Consider the following 19,378-nt stretch of genomic DNA (forward strand, 5'->3'; position numbering starts at 1 on the left):
TATATATATATATATATATATATATATATATATATATATATATATATACAGCTGAACCTCTTAAAACTGGTATTCTGTTGTCTGGGAACTCCTGTGGTTCGGCTTGATTTTGAATTAGCCGCCATTAGTCCGTTGTGAGACCACGAGGGCGGCACCACGTATTGTTTACAACTTCCCGCCCAAAAATTTTTATGAAAGCAGTTAGTAGTGAAAATGTGTGAAGTCAAATATGTTTTTGATTATCTTTAAATGAATAAATATATTTTTTAAAGATTCCATATGAGAAGGCTGTACCAAGTCAAGACTTTTAATCAAACAATGAGACATTTGGCAATGCATTCCAGAGATTCATCTCTTCTGGGTTTTTTTGTGCACTTTTAATCACAACCTTATCCAATGTCTATTCCCTTTTCCTTCCTTGCATAACTCTTCTAAAATGATTCATTAAATTTTCAATGACCATGTTCATGATCCTGTTCATAGCAATTTTGTTTGGATGGTACAACTCAAGGAAATTGCACATCACTCCACTTTTCCATTGTGGATTTAATCAGTTCACTGCTGGCATCTGTAACTTCCTCCCAATCCTCCTCTTTGTCAAGTTTATGCAAAAAGCACAGAGTCTGAAGCGAATAAACGTGCACTTATTCAGAACCGAAATAAAAAACAGACTGAGCGTGGATGGAGACGTGTGGGAGGTTCATGGGAGATGTGCAGTACCCTACAATAACAAGATGGTGGCCCCCATAGCAGAACCCATGTGACATGAGCGAATGCCCGCCTTTTTCAAATTTTGGTCATCGGACAATGTGACTGCACGTGACTTTGTATGCTAGTTTGTATGCTTGTGTGCTACAGAAGTCCGAACCGCTTGACTGACTGGACAAAATTTGCCACATGGCCATCATTTGACCCAATTTACATGATAGGGTACGTTTCCAACCCTTACCCCATCCCCTTCCCCTTCCCTTTGTAATTATGTGGTAAATAAACTGTATAGGTTATCATACCCCATTTTATGTACTCGAGACCATACAAATATATTAAAAATGCTTTTCATTCACCACAGTAATACCTGGATTAAGGGGCCAGAACAGTAGTATCTGGATAAAATGGATAGTCACCACAGTAATTTCTGGATAAAAAGGACAGCCACCACATTAATACCTGGATAAAAGGGACAGACAGCACAGTAATACCTGGTAAAAGGTGACAGACAGCACAGTAATACCTGGATAAAAAGGACAGTCACTGCAGTAATACCTGGATAAAAGGGACAGTCACTACAGTAATACCTGGATAAAGGGGACAGAGCACAGTAATAATTGGATAAAAGGGACAGTCACCACAGTAATACCTGGATAAAAGGGACAGACACCAAAGTAATGCCTGAATAAAAGGGACAGACAGCACAGTAATACCTGGTTATAGGGGACAGACAATACAGTAATACCTGGTTAAAGGGGCCAGACAGCATAGTAATACTGTACTTGGATAACAGGGACAGTCACCAAAGTAATACCTGGTTAAAGGGACAGAAAGCACAGTATTACCTGGTTAAAGGTGACAGACAGTACAGTAATTCCTTGTGTAAAGGTGTCAGACAGCACAGTAATGCTTGGCTAAAAGGGACAGTCACCACAGTAATACCTAGATAAAAGGGACAGTCACCACAGTAATGCCTGGATGAAAGGGACAGACAGAACAGTAGTACCTGGATAAAAGGGACAATCACCACAGAAATTTCTGGATAAAAGGGGCAGTCATCACAGTAATACCTGGACATAAGGGACAGACAGCACAGTAATGTCTGGATAAAAAGGAACAGTCATCACAATGGTACCTGGATAAAACTCTCATATATTCTTTATATTAATTTTAAAATACACACTATATGTGCACAGTGAAACATTTTCCTTAAAAAAGTCACCTTATATTTGCTTCTCTTATTTTAAATCCATAAGTTCAGTAACTCTCACCATTTACTTATGTACTTATCTCTTGTTCTCTGATACTGTACTTTTTGATTCTTTCTAATATGAGCACCCTAAAAAGAATTTTTTTTTTTAAATTTACTGCTGCCAGATAAGGATGGGCTTAATCTGTAGATGTAAAATTAAATTATCTGTGACTGCTGAAGAATTCAACTCTAGGGACCAAAGTTTCTTCATGTAAAAATTTTTTAGCTAAAACTCTGTGGAATTAACCCATAGCTTATATTTAGTAGCCTCAGAATATATGATCAGTAAACAAAGATCAGTTTGAATCATTTGCCATGAAAATAAGCAGCTCAATGATTGAAAAGGGGTGAAGGTTTGACCAATTCAGCGGTAACCTCTGCTTTGTGCTCCTCCACTAAATTCTTAGGAGGCATGGAGACTTGCACATTTGCACTACAATTGCAAAACTCACACAAAGACACAGGAGAGTTTAACAAAGACCTAAAATGAGCAAGACCCATGCATACACTCAACATTTCCCTTTTGTTTCTGCTGGAAACCACACACATGATGCACCTAATCCCATACATATTTCTCTTGGTCATCTTTATCTATCCTTAAATATATCAAAAGTCTGCTAATGGGGCAGAGTTTTCCTCTGACAAAACATGTTTTAACTAAATTGTCCATTCGTGGAGACATCAGTTGCTGCAGCATGACTGTAAATGGTTTGGGTCCTCTAAATGCAAGCTGTTTGGAATATAAGAGTGGCTCAGTTGAGTGACTTCTCGGTCAACTGGTACCCAATGTACTATTCATTATTATTCAAATATTATAAGTAATAATAATAAATGTACAAATGGCTCAACATGGAATGGAATTTAATCCCTCACTCCAGTATTTAAGCTTAAAAAAATGTTCACATAATGCAAAATACAACATATAGTGGTGTCATGACTAAGGATCAAATAAGTGAAAACCATGCCTGGCAATGACAATAAGACTGAATGGGCACTAATACTACATTATGCTTACTACCATAGTTATTTCTTGTACTTATATTCATTCAGTACTACCAGCTAAAAAAATCATAAGATTATAAGAATTTAATCATTAGAAAATTGGATTTAAATTGTGAATAAGTGAAGTGAAAGAACAGTCAATCAACAAAAATTAATTTATGTAATCTGGGGAATATGTGTGCACTCCCAAAGACAAAAAAGGAAATATACTAGGCTGTCAGGCAAGATTTTTCAGAGCCACCATGATTGACAATCTTCCTCTTCCGCAGAAGAAGGGCTATCCGTAGAACATTTTGCGGCAAACAAATGCCACTAAAAGTTATGGATTTGTCACTGAATATGTAATGAGATTTATAATGTGGGAAATTCTTTTGTTTGAAAACCACTTATATCACTATTAAAAATGTCTAACTTGCAATATTAGAAAAACTTAAATATCTTACAGCATACCTGAAAGCTGTGGACATATTATTATACACTATAAATATTTAAAAACAATGATAAACAACAATAAAATATCAAGCTTATCAGTTTCTACCTGTTGGCAAGCATGAAGCCATGATCAGAGAGAAGTTGCATAGGCAGCTGAGTGCGGAAATAATTGGAAGAGAAGCACTGTGAACTCACACCGCTGCACCAACATTCTAGACAACCATCAGGGTTTTGAGAGGAAAGGTGGAAGTAACCGGGTTTGCAGGAATCACAATCTTCTCCTTGTACATTTTTCTAGAATAAAAATGTTTAAAAATGAAATGCTGCAAACCATGAAAATTAAAAATTGCAAAACACTGAAATCACTTACTCAAGAAAAGGTTTACACACTAAAGTAAAGAGTCAATGAATATAATGATACTAATTAAAGTTAAAACCACTAAAAATTCTAGAAAAATAACTACAATCAAGGAATTGAAAAAGTTAAGTTTGTAAGCCATCTGTTCATTTAACAAATGAAGGCCTACCAGGATAAGTAAGTCACTTCAAAGCAAATACAGTACTCTTTATCTTGTCTGAAAACTGAACTGGGCATAATATTAAAAATAAGGACTAGTTTCACCATACTGGCAAAAACAGAAGCTAACTGGTAATAAAAATACATAAACAAAAATACTGTACTGTATCACCTTGCACTGGCAATGTTCACCGTAACACTGAGTTGAAACTGAGCCCCGTACATCACAGTTACATTCACCGCCAGGTATGCGAATGCAGCGACCAGAGGCATCTCTGTTGAATCCTAATGCACATTCATCACAGAAATCACCAGCAGTGTTATCTCTGCAGTTCTGATAAAAAATAAAATTAATTATTAAACAATATTTTTTACAACATACTTGAAATGCATACAATAAAATTTTTACATGTGCTTCACTCTTAATGAATACTAGAAGTCAGTAAGGAGGGACTCCTAAAAATTTAACCTAAGAAAATTATGCAAACACAGAAAATCTCTAACTTGACCAAATGACCTTCTATCACAGTCAAATTGTCCCCAATTTCTTGCTAAAACAATATACTGTACAGTACTATTTGTGAACAAGATAAAAATTTTTAAATTTTGTACAAGGAGATGCATGTGTGCACTGTAGCTAAAGTAGTGTATTATGCAAGCCAATTGTGCCTAAATTGTTGCTAAAACAATACACCAATAATGAACTCAATACAATGTTTACAATGTATAAGACATTGGAGGGTATGCAAGTATAGTAGCTACAGTAATGAACTATGGACATAATGTGGTCGTTATTTTTCTCTATAAAAATTTTTTAATAATTGCTTTTATTTAGTACAATGAAAAATAACCACACTGAAAAACGTGGTGAAGTTAGTTTGTTCACTCCAGAACAAATGAGCTGCACTATACAACTGCTTATAAGCTAGGCTATGGTATGCTAAGTGTTTGCTGATACTCAGCAATTTAAACCTAGTTAATAAGTGACTATAAATATTGTACTAATAAAATTTCTCAAAGATAAAATGGGTAAGCTATACAAAATGACACTGCAGAAAGTGTGCTGATCTATTAAAGTCAAAACTTCTTGAATTATAAAAGATAATTATTTCAGTACGCCTAATTAACTTCTGTTTTGAGATTAGCAACACCAGAAAACCTTAATGGTAAATTTAACTCACATTAATTAAAGTTTAATCTGTTTTTAATATTTTTAAGGGCCATCTGATAGTCTAGCATCCACTCAGGCCCATTAATACTGGAACATGGACTATTATTGTACTCTGTATACAGTAAACCCCCCGTATTTGCGTTCTCATGGTTCGCGGACTCACGCATTCGCGGGTTTCTCTGTGGAACATATCTAGCCATCATTCATGGAAAAATTCGCCCATTCATGCATATTTTCACTGAGAAATAATCACTAATTACTGTATTTTCATATAATTTTCATGAATAAATGCACTTTTTGTGATAAAACTATTAAAATACTCAAGTATCAGCATTTTTACAAGGTTTTTCTTGGTTTAAGCTATCAAAATGGGCAGTTCTAAGTGTTTTTAGATGGGTTTTAAGCATTTGTGGATTTGACCTATTCGCGGGGGGTTCACTGTACAGGCAAAATTATTAGCAAAAATATAGCCTTTAACTCACTGAAAGGATTGGGTCAAGTTTGTCTAAACTGATGCTGACATAGCTTACCAGATTTTTAGATCATACAGTACCATGAATGTAAGCACTCCAACTAGTTGAAAATATAGGGGCATTTTCTCACCCATTATGAGCACTTTGGTAGTGTCTGACTTTTCATCTGGTGTTTTATAATTCATGACTATTACCATATGATTTTCACTACTATTAGGAAAATTGTATATTTATCAGGAACTACGACGGCAGTTTTTCTTATAGGCATCGAGACCATGCTTCTTTCTCGTTCTGCTGAGTATGACCACATTGGGGTTACTAGGAAGACTGATTAAGGGAGTGGGGTCCTGCTTTATTTATACGTAGATTTTGCACTGGGAAAGGAATTGATGCTTTGATTGATATAAAGTTTATAGGTGGTTTCTCAGGTGTTGTGAAAGGTGAAGTAGTGTCTGCCTCTTGTCTTGTGTTATTTAACTCATGCCTGGTATTATATGATTTTCACCACTTGTAGAGCACCTCCTGGGCACGCTGCAAGGTTTCTTGTCTGGATGAATGGCCTTATTGGGCTGGAGGGTAATGTAAATTATTGGGAGGATGGCATAATTTGGTGGGAAGGCAAAATTTTCCATGTTTTGTATTTAAGTCTGGTTTTTCATGTATGAAACTGAAAGCTTCTATTATCCATAGCTGTCTTAAGATTCCGTAGTCTACCTTCTATGGAACATGCACCTAAGCTAACGACTGAATATTAGAAAAAATTTCCCATAGATGATTTCAATTTCAGAAATGAACTACCATCCCATAACCTACAACTATACATTTTTATCACCTAAGCTAACGACTGAATGTTAGAAAAAATTTCCCATAGATGATTTCAATTTCAGAAATGAACTACCATCCCATAACCTACAACTATACATTTTTATCATTCTATATTTTTTCTGTCTTAGTAAAATTATTTCTTTTGTAACTTCGCTAAACTTTAAACTTGAGCATATTCCATTGAATAATTTACACGCTTTGTCATGTTTGGTATGAAAAACACTGTAAAGTAAAAATATGTAGAGAATTATAACAAAATTTTTGAGCTTTACAAAAGCAAAATTCTATCAGTATAAACAGCTCAGTATGTACAGTATATCAAACAAACAAATTTACTAATTATAAGATGTGAAGTACTGCATACCAGTTTACTTGTAATTTATAATACTTGGTCAAACTAGTGTTTTCTTAGGCTATAATATTAAAATATCTGGTCGGTAAATTTAATCGGTACAGTAATTACACTACAGGATTCAGGACTCTGATGCATAAGATAAGAAATACTATATTCTGTATTAAGAGAAATTTATAACTATTAATTCATTAGATCAGCCATGCACATGATAGACAACATCTCAGTCTAATTGGTACTTCCTTTTATCCATTTTATTTTATAAACTGTTTACTTTATACCTTATTTATCTGTGATACAAAATCCACACTCTATTAGCACTGGAAGTCCTCATGATTAATATTATAACATTAAAAAAGGCACAATATTAACAATAAAATTTCAGAAAATCTGGATTCTTGGATGTATTCTTAAAGGTTGTTTAAAATTGTCAAGTTTACTTGGATACTAAACTATTGTTATTTTACTTACTGTGCAAATTCCATCTTCAGGATCACATTCTTCTGAGTGATCATTACATTCACATGGGATGCAGGTACCAAGATGAAGACCAGACAAACTACGAGTGTATCCAATGGCACAATCCTCACAAGAAAGTCCTTGGTATCCCACAGGACATTCACACATCTCTACTGCAAATGCCCGTTCCTGGCCAGTATTTCGGGGCTCAGCATAATCTAAGATTACCTCTTTCAATCTGTGCAGGAAACAATATTTTTCAAAATTGCTTAGCAGAAAAGATTTATCTCACTTTATTTGCATTTCCTTAGTGTAAAAATAATTTCTAGGACAAATTTTATGTTTAAAATTATTTAGTTTTCAAAAAAAATATAAAGTAAAACTAGTTTTACAGCATCTTGCCGATTATGCATCATGCAGTACTGAAGGGGTTAAGTAAGCCTAGTGGTTATGGTTATCAGTGCTAGACAAAGACCTGAACAATACAGTTTGATATAATATTCCTTAGAAAATCCCAGAATGAAAAATGCACGCTTATAATTGATTACATAATGATTATACAAATGGAATTAATGCTAAACCATAAAAATGGACTGTCATAATTCAAGTGACCTTTCGCCAAATACTTTTCAACCTAGTTTTAGGAGGTTGCACCAAACACAAGATACAAAATGTAAGTGTGTGGGCTGTAGTCCCAATTAGGCTGTTACACTGACAATACCCAATTGCAAAATTCAAATAGTATGGAATAATGAAAACGGTTACAATTTTAATAAAACTGTTGTTTTACTTACTGTAATTACAGTATATTGTATGTGTTATCATAATATTATACTGTAAAACATGAACATTGAGATCATGCGTCATTTGCATTCTGGTAATGTTTACATTCTCAAAACCATCAGCTACATAAGTTTTATAAACATCATCATTGCCAAATGATCTGAGTACTACTGCCATCCTCACTGCCATTAGTTGCTTAATGAAAAATAATTTGGTTATTCAATTTCCTATAAATTAACAAAGGTTGATTAAAAGAAGCTTATCTTTACTTATAACTGCTATGAACTTTAAATAAAGAAAAGATGCAATTTAGCCACTTTCAGATGTTTTTGCCTATTCCAAAACATTTTGCAGCCAGCACATTATTTTTTCTCCAGCCACAGCTACAACCTGCAGCTTAAATTTATGGTATACTTTAAGACCACCTTCTCCACTGCATGAAGGATGAATAAAAATTTATTTTATTTTTACCTATGGAAGTCACCACTAAGAGTTGGCAAGTTTCTAACAAGCTGATAACTCTTGATAAATATGCGACAGTTATGGTAATTAACACTGGCAAACAGCTGGTTCCTAATTTGGTTGTTTATTTAAGTACTTGCTTTTGTCATCATCTCCTCACAAACAGTGTACTGTATAAGAATTTTCCCCGGTAAAAAAAGTAAAGTCAATAAACCCTTGCCAAAATGTGGGTTTTTATATTTTTCCTAAATATAACTAGCCAAATTGTATGTACATCTTATACTTCAGTACACCTTATATGATGGAAAGTATGGTAACATTTAAATATAGTGCAAGTTTTACCTTATGCATTACACAAGGAGGTAGCTTTTTGTTTAATCAAACCGTTTATTGGGTCTAACTATGAAAAGTAGTGTGATTATAAAAAAATATCTCTTTGATTAAAAAGTTTCTTACTGGTGAATCATTTTCCTGTAGTTTCACTACAGTGACAGGTTTATTTAAAGGTTCCAGTTCATATTCCGAGCACCTGCTCATGAATTGGAGCCAAGCTTTTCAAAGTTGTATCCAAGCTGAAGTGACATCCATAGTCTAGAATACACATAACAGTTGCTGTGTACAACAATGTCAAGGTTTGCCTGACAGCTCCCCTATGTGCGAAAATGTCCTTAACAAATTTAAATCATTTTTGCATCTGGCTTTGATATGTATTGGCTATACTGATGTGTGATGATCTAAAACCTTTTTAAGTCAGTCTCATGTTTTTTCCACTTTACATTTTTATAAAATATATAAGAGCTGTGGTCTTTTCTATGGAGAACTGGAAACCTACTGATGACATCCATACATCTATTTTCACCATACCATTACTGGCGATACATTCCATCATATGTTTGATAATGTGTAGTATATAGCAAAATCATCCATGTAAATATTATTTTTTATTCTGAATGGGAGTTAACTACTTAAGTCATTTATTGCTAGTGCAAAGAGAACGCCAATAAGAACACTTCCTTGAAGAACTCCATTTTTATGGGAGAAAGTCTTGGAATCAATTCATTCTTGAAAGGTACGGTCAGATATTTTTTTATGAATTGGTAAGCGACCATGTGTATTATTTTTGTATAATGTCTTCAAAACTGATTATTTCCATGTGGTAACATTAACTTTTTGTATATCAAAGAACATATCTATCATTATTTGTTCCCAGTAAAATCCTATTTTACAGTACTATTACAGGCAGTTACCGGTTATTGGCGGGGGGTTCTGTTCCAGTGGCATGAAAATAAGCGAAAATTGCCGATAAGCACCGACTTTCAGTCATCAGCACCTCAGGTATGTGTCGGCGCCAACACGCAATTATCGGCACCAATAAGCGGAAATCGCCTATTTTCATTGCTAGACAAGCGCCTAAAACTGGATCGCCAATAACGGGGGGCTGCCTATTCTCAATATTAGTACTGTCATTACCACTATTATAATTTACTATTTTTCCCACCACTTCAGCAACTGTGTGCTTATTGCCAATTATCATTTTTATCATTTTATCTCATGTACAGTATCTAGATTGTGTGTATTGTACTATATCCACTTTGTATATCCCTTGAATATGGCCCTGAGCTAAAATAAAGATATTGTTATTATTATTATTTATTATTATTATTATTATTATTATTATTATTATTATTATTATTATTATTATTAATTATGTAAGCCAATCTTGGTAGGTGTCAGGATATTTTTACATCTGTGCCATACAAGCCAGGCATTTACCATGTTCTCTAACAATTTGCATAAGCAACTTGTAAGGGAAACAGGTCTGTAGCAGTCAACATTACTTGGGTATTTTCCTGGTTTGAAGATGAGAATAATTATGGCATTTATGCCCTCTTTAGGGAACAAATTTCTGGACCATAAATGATTGCATAGTTGCAAAACATATGATTTAGCTGATGGTGCTAGATATCTGATCATTTCAAAACAAATACTATCTCTATAAGGAACAGAACTGTTACAATTCTGAGGGTATAATCTAATTCTTCCATACTGCATATATGGCAGGAAAGATGAAGAGCACAAACACATAAAGAAAAAGGAAAAATATATAAAAGAATTAAATAAATGCAACACAGAAAAAAGGCTAAAAGTATTATACTAGTGTGAGGAATGTGGTGGTCTTATCCTTCTTGAAGATGTCACTCCCTGTTGGAACTTTATCTTTTTCATTTACTATGTATGTACTTGGTCATCTACATCCATTTAGAGCATTAGACTATGTAAGGCAATAGCTTGTTCCAGGTACGAACTCCACAGTAGGGCTAAGAAATTGAACTAAAAGATCTCAGTTGCTGTACTATTAATCATTATTTTCTACTATAAAATCCTTCTAAGAACTTGAAAAATTATGTGAAGAGGCACTCTGAAGAAGAATATACACACCAATCCATCCCAGTGGATGTATTTACATACGAATTGGCTACTGTGTTAATAAACAATACTTTTTATAAAATTAACATGAAAAGAACAGCTCACCCAACTTCACCAGTATTTGTGGTATATGTTGCTTTTATCAGGATATACTCTAAGTCAGCCAAAGCCATAAGGAAATGTTCTCGGTTAGCTTCTTGACCATCTTGCCTTTCCCAGTACTGCTCATAAAGAGGAACACTTACAGTCTCTTGTCGACTAGGGCTGAGCTGGCTTCTACTATAATGCTTTAGAACAATATCATTGCCCTGGAAAAATCATAGGAAACACATTGTGGTTGATGCTGTTAGACTATGCTGATCTTAAGACAGTTTAATATTAAGAACTGCTTTGTATCGTATTATGGTTTACATGAGGTAAATTATGCTATAAGCACTGATGCAATATAGAAAAAATTACACACTCACATAAATTTCCACTGCAGCTGCAGCATTTGCTGAACTTTGACCACCAGGAGTTGGCACATAACGCAGACTATATGTCAGGTTTCCACCATACGATGTCACTTTATCACCAAGAAAACGCTGAGGCAACTTCCAGTAATATACCTGTAGTCAAAGGAAAAGAGGAAACATCTTTACACATACTGTACACTGTAATGTATAGTCACCAAAAAATACTGTATATTTTACCAATGTTGGAATATAAATAAAAAAACATTTGGCTATGCAAAGCAAGTTAAAATGTAGAATAATTCAGTCACTCACATCATAAATTTATATTGAATATTATAAGTTGGGCTTACAGTTTGGTATTGTACTTCCTTAGTCATATATAAGGCAATCATCTGTATGAAATTCACAAACTTGTTGCCAATTAATCCCTCTAACTTTAATTTTACTGAATTTTACTTTACTCATATTCCTGCTATTACAGTAGTTTTTTCATCATGGCCTTTTGGCTCAAGTTCCTTGGCTTTGATCCCATGCACCATCCAGTTATTAGGGCTAGATTGCATGACTTTCTCCACCACAATCCTGACCTTACTATTGTTTTTAAAAATACCATCAAGCGGGATTATTCATGGAACATCATATGCAAAAGCTGTTGTCCTTTCCTAGTGTCCAATAAATATAAAATATTTTTATTAAGTCAGAATCGAATTTGTTCACAACCACTTAGACATAAACTAAACACAAAGTACAACAATCTCATGCATACTTCTGGAAGAGAAAACTACTGTACTAACGTGATATATTTTCTTGTGCCCTGACACATTCCAAGACTGCATTATACCATCCTGATACCCAATTAATTGTTTAAATTTCAGGGAAGAAATACAGCAAAACTAATCTAAAAAGAAGTGACACTTACCTTTTAAAATATTCTGGTAATTTTTTTTATTATTTTTCTACAATAATGAGAAAGTTTGTTTGAATGTGACAAAATTCAGGCGGTCTGCTATAAAACTTCTGCCTTTAATGCTCACAATTCACAAATTTACTAAATGGTTCCATTGAGAATTACTGATCATGGTGGATATCCTAATCCAACAATCTCAGATCACAAAGTTGTTACTGTCCCTGTACAAAACCAACAACCAACACACAAAGACCTTTGCTAATAAGGCAGTCCTCACTTATCGGCAGTGCCGGTTAATGGCGTTTCGGTTTTACAACGCTTGGCTAACGACATTGTTAACCAGATTTTTGGCGACGGTAAGCGACTTTGGCATCTGTAAGAGGTTTATTGGCGTTGGTAAGTGGGTTATCGGCATCGGTAAGTGGTTTATTGGCGTCGGTAAGCAGTGTATTGGCATCAGTAAGTGGTTTATTGGCGCTTATGATGTCGTAAATGCCATTTATTGCCATAATTATCAACGATTTTCGGTTATCGGCGCTCGGCCGGGAATGGAAGCCCCGCCGTTAACCAGGGACTGCCTAATACCTAAGCAAGCATTATGGAGAATGGTAGTTCTCACAGGTTATCCACTTTCCCTTTAGCTGCACCCATACTATACTTTGTATCACTATATTCTTTTGAATTGTAGTTAATGATAGTAATGAACAACTTTGGTCATCAATGTGGCTCTTTAGTCGATTTGCGCATGGAAGAAACTTCCACTAATAAAGCATGAAAGTTAATGGTACACAGACTCAGTATATAAAAGAAAGATCACAACAGTAAATATAAAACTACTTTCTTTCGGGCTTTGCTGTACTGATCATGTAATATGTTTCACACCGTATACCCAATTTTTTAATACAACATTAAGCAATTTCTGTACATCTTACATATCACCACAATTACCCTGCCATTCCTGATAACATATAAACAGTTTAATGAGAGCCAATCAGTTCAGTTCAAGGGAGCTATAAAAATAAATCTTCCAAGAGCTTTTCCTTCTACAAGATGAGTAGAATGCAATGCACAAAACACTGCAAATAGTGCTGAAGGGTCTTTGCAAAATCCCTTGTTTTCTAGCTGCTTGGCTTTGCCTTATACTTTTTATCTGTTCCATTTGGTTTTGGCTTTGCCTTATACTTGTTATCTGTTCCATTTGGTTTTGGCTTTGCCTTAAACTTTTTACCTGTTCCATTTGGTTTCTTCTCACATACCCTTTTATGGGCTGCCCTGAAGCAAGTGCCTGTGCCAGCAAAAAGCTCTACTTTCAATTTACTTTGCTCCTTTTTCAGCTCATTCAATAACCTTTGGTCCATACCTATGATACACAGACAGGTGAGTCTGATTTCATTAGGCTAATTTTTAGTATCAACCTCTAAACTCATCTTTCTGCTATTCTATAGTACTCATAAAGTTTCAGTCAGTGTGCTTCAGATTGTTTGTGCTTCCACTCTCTTTTCTTCCTTGACATACTTTTGTATTACTGTACATTAGAATCCTACCATGGCTACCTCTTGGCCAATGGCCCTAAGTTTTACAGTAATGTCCTTATACAAGCTTGCCTTTCTTGAAACTCCATTGGCCTAACCCACTTTGTGCTCATGGTAAGACAGGCTAAGTAAACTGGAAACTTTCTAATGTATGTAACCTGTCTTAAATTGCTTTTTTTAAAAATCTAAGCCTAATGTTTTTGCCTTGAGTTTGCCTGTAGTGTTTCTTGCTAAATGTAAGTCAATCCCAGCTCATTTTCCAAAGAGTTCTAGTGTCTTCTCTCCATTAAACATTTTGCAATCAGTATTAAACAAGGTACTGATTTTTTTAAACCTCAGGCAACTCTCTTTTTCCAGAAATACCTAACCAAGAATTGTATACACTGCATCTGTCTTACATAAGGATCATCCCCGCAAGCATAGAAATAATTCTGGTGTGGACAGTTCTATTTATCAACCTCATTCAATAGATTGATTGATTTATACCTCATTCAATAGATTGATTGATTTATGTCTATTAAAACTGGCATCACAACACCTAGCTTACTGGAACCTTAATAAAATTAAACAGGAAACTACAAATAAATAAGTTTAAAAGGAGTTTCATATAAAAAATATCTAAAATTATATATGTACATAATATCTGTACATATATATTATCCATACATACACATACTTTGTGTATATGATCTAAATTTTGTTCAGGAGGCCCACCTCCCTCACAAAAATATATAACTGCTCTAAATTACAATCCTTCCCAAGAATTGTAGCTAGGATAAAATGTCCTTCCCTGTCGTGTCCCCAAGTCAGGAACCTATGTCACAGATTCCCAAGACTGGGACATTCGACCAGCAAATGTCCCACAGTCAAGAGCACAATACAGTCATCGCAAAATGGAGGATTTTCAAGAGACATCAAGAACCCATGAGTGTCTAGTATGTCCAATCCTTAACCTGCACAACATTGTTTCTTGTCTTCTTGGCACATAGGGATATGACCAAGGAGACACTGATGATGTAATACTGCATATTTTTTGGTTCATTAAAATATTTTCCCAAAGAGACTGCCAAAACGTTTTAATTTTCTGATCTACTTGAGGATATACATCCCGATACATTCCTTCACACTTCTAGAGAAATTTCACTCTCAAGCTTGAAAACTTTCAGCTCACTTTCTGAGCAAGGCTTTTCAGACAAAGCTGCTAGTATCAGTTAAAAACAAATGAGCCCCGTAGCCCACCTCCTCCTTCCCTCAAAATCATACCAGCCCAAAAACGATGAGATTCATAAATTACACCAAGAGTCAAGGGGTCACCTAGATACTTCCCAGAAACCACTGCTCTCACAAAGGAGCGCAATGATTTGACAACAATGCCTTGACAGCTCAATCCCCACAGACTCAACTGGTAAGGAGCTGTCAGATCTGGAAGAAAGAAATGACATGGCAAGCTTAAACTTTATAAGCCCATATCTCAAGACATATAACTTCAAGCTATTACTTCTCCATCATTTAAAAAAATATATTATTATTTCACATACATAAAGTCTAAACCCGTCCAGATGACAGCATTTGTTGTTTGATTCTGTGTCTGAAAGGACCAAATTTGGCAGATGTTTTTTGGTGCCACTGTACTGATGGCAAGTCAACATGTTTGCCCCCTATATAATTAATTCTTATCTTTGGAATTAACTTTCTCTATACAAAGCCTTTGAATACAAGAAATCAGTCTTCACATAGAGGAACATACTATTCAGTATATGGCATGTGAGTAAAAGAAAGGAATCCATGTAATTACACAATTTTCCTCTTGTAGATAACATATGACTCTTGCAGCCCTTTATCATCACAGAGCACTTTATCTTGCAGTAGGCTATGGTAAGCTGTATGGGGTATGTTTATTTCTTTTTATGATACGTTAGGGTTAAAATGATAATTTTTATAAATTGTATCAGGTGTTCGAAAAGACAAGACAATTTTCAATACGGGCAATCCCCAGTAAACGGTTGGGGTTCCGTTCCCAGCTGAGCGCTGCTAATCGAAAATCGCCGATAACTGAAAATCGCCAATAATAGCGTAGATAAACTGCTTACCAGCGCTGTTAACTGGTTATCAGCACCAATAAACCATTTATCAACAACGATAAACTGCTTACTGATGCCAATAAACCACTTCCTGGCATGGGAAACCTGGTTAACGACATCGCTAGCCAAGCACCATAACACTGAAATGCCAGTAACCAAAGCCATCGGTAAGTGGGGACTGCCTTACAATATATATATATACACACACACACACACACACACACACATATATATATATATATATATATATATATATATATATATATATATATATATAAATGAAATGAACTAAAATTCTTCTTTCCAAAAGAATATCCTATTAAAACAGGAATGTGTCTTACAGATAATAGAATCTATTATGAAAGCAAATATAGTAAATATGAAAATTTGCAAAAAAAAAAATGCCACCACTTACCTCTTGACCAAGGCGAGAAAACTCTTGGAAGACTAGCTCCTGACGTCCAGAGTCTACGTAGATATCATTACTAATCACATTTTGTTGGAATTTGTCCACAAGCTCAAATCCTTGACGATCATTGGTAAATGAAACAGATTCCTATGAAATAAAATGCAATTAATTAAATAAAATGACAATAATAATAAAGAAGTTCTTATAGATAATAACTAAAATGCAAGTGGTTCATTCTTGATACCACTTTTAACAAAGACAATAGGCAGTAGTTTGTCCAAATTGTCTATATATGTGTCATCAAGTATCTGTTTTGTTTAAAACGTTGCATTTTACTATACCTTCTGAATTTCTCTAAATTAATAAAGGATGGAAATACAGAGTATAAAGTAATGACTGATAAGTACAAAACAAACTCTTAGAGAGGGTTAGAAAATCAACCTAGCAAGAAGTGCAGCTTCATTACCTAACATCCCTATAGGATAGGGATCATGGATCTGAAAATTTAAATGAATCTTCCAACAGTATTTTAAAGCTTCCAATATCTTTTCAGAAAACACTCCTGGAGAATATGACATCCACTTTGAGCATGTACAACAACAAAAAACAGAAACAAAATACTGTACATACATGTTGTTTTATTCAACAAAATAATGTTATAATGTTGGTATTGGTATAAGACCTCAGGAGGCAATGACTACAGTTGACAAAGTTTACTTCCAAACTGCAGGTGCTTCAGTCTTTAAAGACTTCAATACAGCACCATCAAATGACAGCAGGATCAAACATACCATGGACAGAGAGTATTTCAAGAATGGATTTATGAGCAAAATATGAAATTTTATTTTTAAAAATGCTGTTGAAAGAGAGTTTAACCATCGTCTCAAATTTTCCATTAACATCAGAGATGAAATAAATTATATCATACTACAAAATGTACAGAGTTCTCACTTTAGGGATACCTGAATCAAAGCCTACTTGAAATGTGACATTTATAACTGAATTCTCTTCAGCAACAAAACACTATGAATAATAACTGATTACATTCCCACTAATATACTGTAATGGGATCAAGAACCCATGGCAGCATGAGGCCAACTTAATTTAAACATACAAATATACTAAATGTAAGCATAACAAGGGTTTTCAAATAACTCTCTTAACATAATTTTCTGTATTCACTTGAAATACTGCTCATTTACACACCATATGAACTAATCACTGACAAAAAACCAGCCTTGTTATAATTTGTATATCAAGAAAGAGATAGAAATAAATATTGGGGCAACAGACACTGAATTGGAGACACACCTATTCATTTTTGTCATGAGAGCCAAAACTTTCTTAATAATCCTATGAAAGAATCAAGTAAAACTTTAATTACCCATCAAGTCTCGGCCAAACAGTTACACTAGTCAATGCTAAAAATATTTAGGATGGTACAAAGTAATGTTTTATTTGCTAAAAAGGTTTAACTGTTGGATGTTACTTACTGCCAAAGGGAAAATCAAATCCCCACACACCTATACATACATACATATATATATATATATATATATATATATATATATATATATATATATATATATATATATATATATATATATATATATATATATATATATATATATATATATATATATATATATATATATATATATATATATATATATATATATATATATATATATATATATATATATATATATATATATATATATATATATATATATAAATATATATATCGTACCCAATAAAAGATCAATAACTCTCTCTGGTGTGTTAAAATACTATTCATTGCCAGAGAAAGATATAAAAACAAAAGATATGGAATATCTCCTTAAAATAAGTAGATATCATACAAATGGCAACAAGTGATGTCTTGCTGTTATGTTAAAACTGAGCTGAATAATTGCAGTTAAATTCTTCCATTTTGTAAAAGAAAAATGTTCAAATTTACTTAGGAAGTTATTTCTGTATTAATAGCACTGAATTATAAAAAGCTTCTGTCAGGGTCAATGTTTAAATCTTCATTGCATTCTGTCTGCTAAAATTAGATGCTTTTGGTTGATAAAATGTTGACACTACCAATTCTGAATATATCTTATGATCTGCATACAAACCCTGCAAACACTAAATTACTTGAAAATTTTTTTAGCTGTATCTGTCTGTTGTGAAACAACAAATATATGATTCATCCACTCTTTCTGGAATATAACAACTAAGAAACAGACACCTTACCTGTTGTCTATACCAATTTGAAGATGTACACTGCTCAGTAATTCCCATACAGAAGCAATCAATACAACCATAGCGGTTATTCTCGTTGAGGTAGAAAGAATTCTGAATACATGTGTCACACTTGGGTCCAGTAACAAATTCCTGAAAAATATAAAATACTGCAGTATTCCTACATGCAAGTGTATATGAGAGAGAGAGAGAGAGAGAGAGAGAGAGAGAGAGAGAGAGAGAGAGAGAGAGAGAGAGAGAGAGAGAGAGAGAGAGAGAGAGAGAGAAATTCCTTTAACATAACACACTTTCATTTGAAGTCGGCAGTCAGGACTTTTATACAATAATCAAAAACACTGAATACAATAAGTTTCATCTCTGAAAATAGTTATGTGGCTTGCTTTCATGAAAGAGTTTCTATATACCATACTAGCAACACAATTCTAAGGAAACAATAGGAGGTTTATCTGGACTAAACATACACTGGAAATAAATATAAATACGAAATCCATACTAAACATACAAAAAATATATAGTAAAACTGAGTGAGATGTATAAAATGAAATCACCAGTGTCCCAGCAATGCCCATATGAAAAAATCATGAACACCTGCAGTTCCCCTCACCATTTGAAAGAAAAATTTCAACAGTTGTGCTGGAGATAAAACTTAAGATTTAATATAACTGTGTTCTCATAACTCAAAACATGACAAAAAAAAACTTGCAATCCTCATCTGAATTTCTTTCTTAAAGTATGTACAGTCCTCAGCTTTTCAATTTACCTAATTACTTCAGGATAGCTTTGAAAGAAATCGAATATTCGGGTACTCTGCCTGCAATATCAATTTTACATTTATATAAGCTGATACACATAGTGCTCTTTGCTTCCATAATTTCTCACAC

General features: G+C 34.1%; 1 protein-coding gene across 1 annotated transcript in view; it reads right to left on the reverse strand.

Annotated features, from left to right (window-relative positions):
* trol (terribly reduced optic lobes) overlaps nucleotides 1-19,378 on the reverse strand; it is a 1,293,721-nt gene that overhangs the window by 247,449 nt on the left and 1,026,894 nt on the right. The window contains exons 79-85 of the mRNA XM_067129897.1: nucleotides 18,489-18,629; nucleotides 16,254-16,394; nucleotides 11,331-11,471; nucleotides 10,969-11,171; nucleotides 7,204-7,429; nucleotides 4,084-4,245; nucleotides 3,501-3,688 (exon numbers count right to left, since the gene is read on the reverse strand). Coding sequence (XP_066985998.1) covers nucleotides 3,501-3,688; nucleotides 4,084-4,245; nucleotides 7,204-7,429; nucleotides 10,969-11,171; nucleotides 11,331-11,471; nucleotides 16,254-16,394; nucleotides 18,489-18,629 — 1,202 coding nt within the window. The remainder of the gene's footprint in view (nucleotides 1-3,500; nucleotides 3,689-4,083; nucleotides 4,246-7,203; nucleotides 7,430-10,968; nucleotides 11,172-11,330; nucleotides 11,472-16,253; nucleotides 16,395-18,488; nucleotides 18,630-19,378) is intronic.

Source organism: Macrobrachium rosenbergii, chromosome 3 (assembly GCF_040412425.1).
Source record: "Macrobrachium rosenbergii isolate ZJJX-2024 chromosome 3, ASM4041242v1, whole genome shotgun sequence".
Classification (NCBI taxonomy): domain Eukaryota; kingdom Metazoa; phylum Arthropoda; class Malacostraca; order Decapoda; family Palaemonidae; genus Macrobrachium; species Macrobrachium rosenbergii.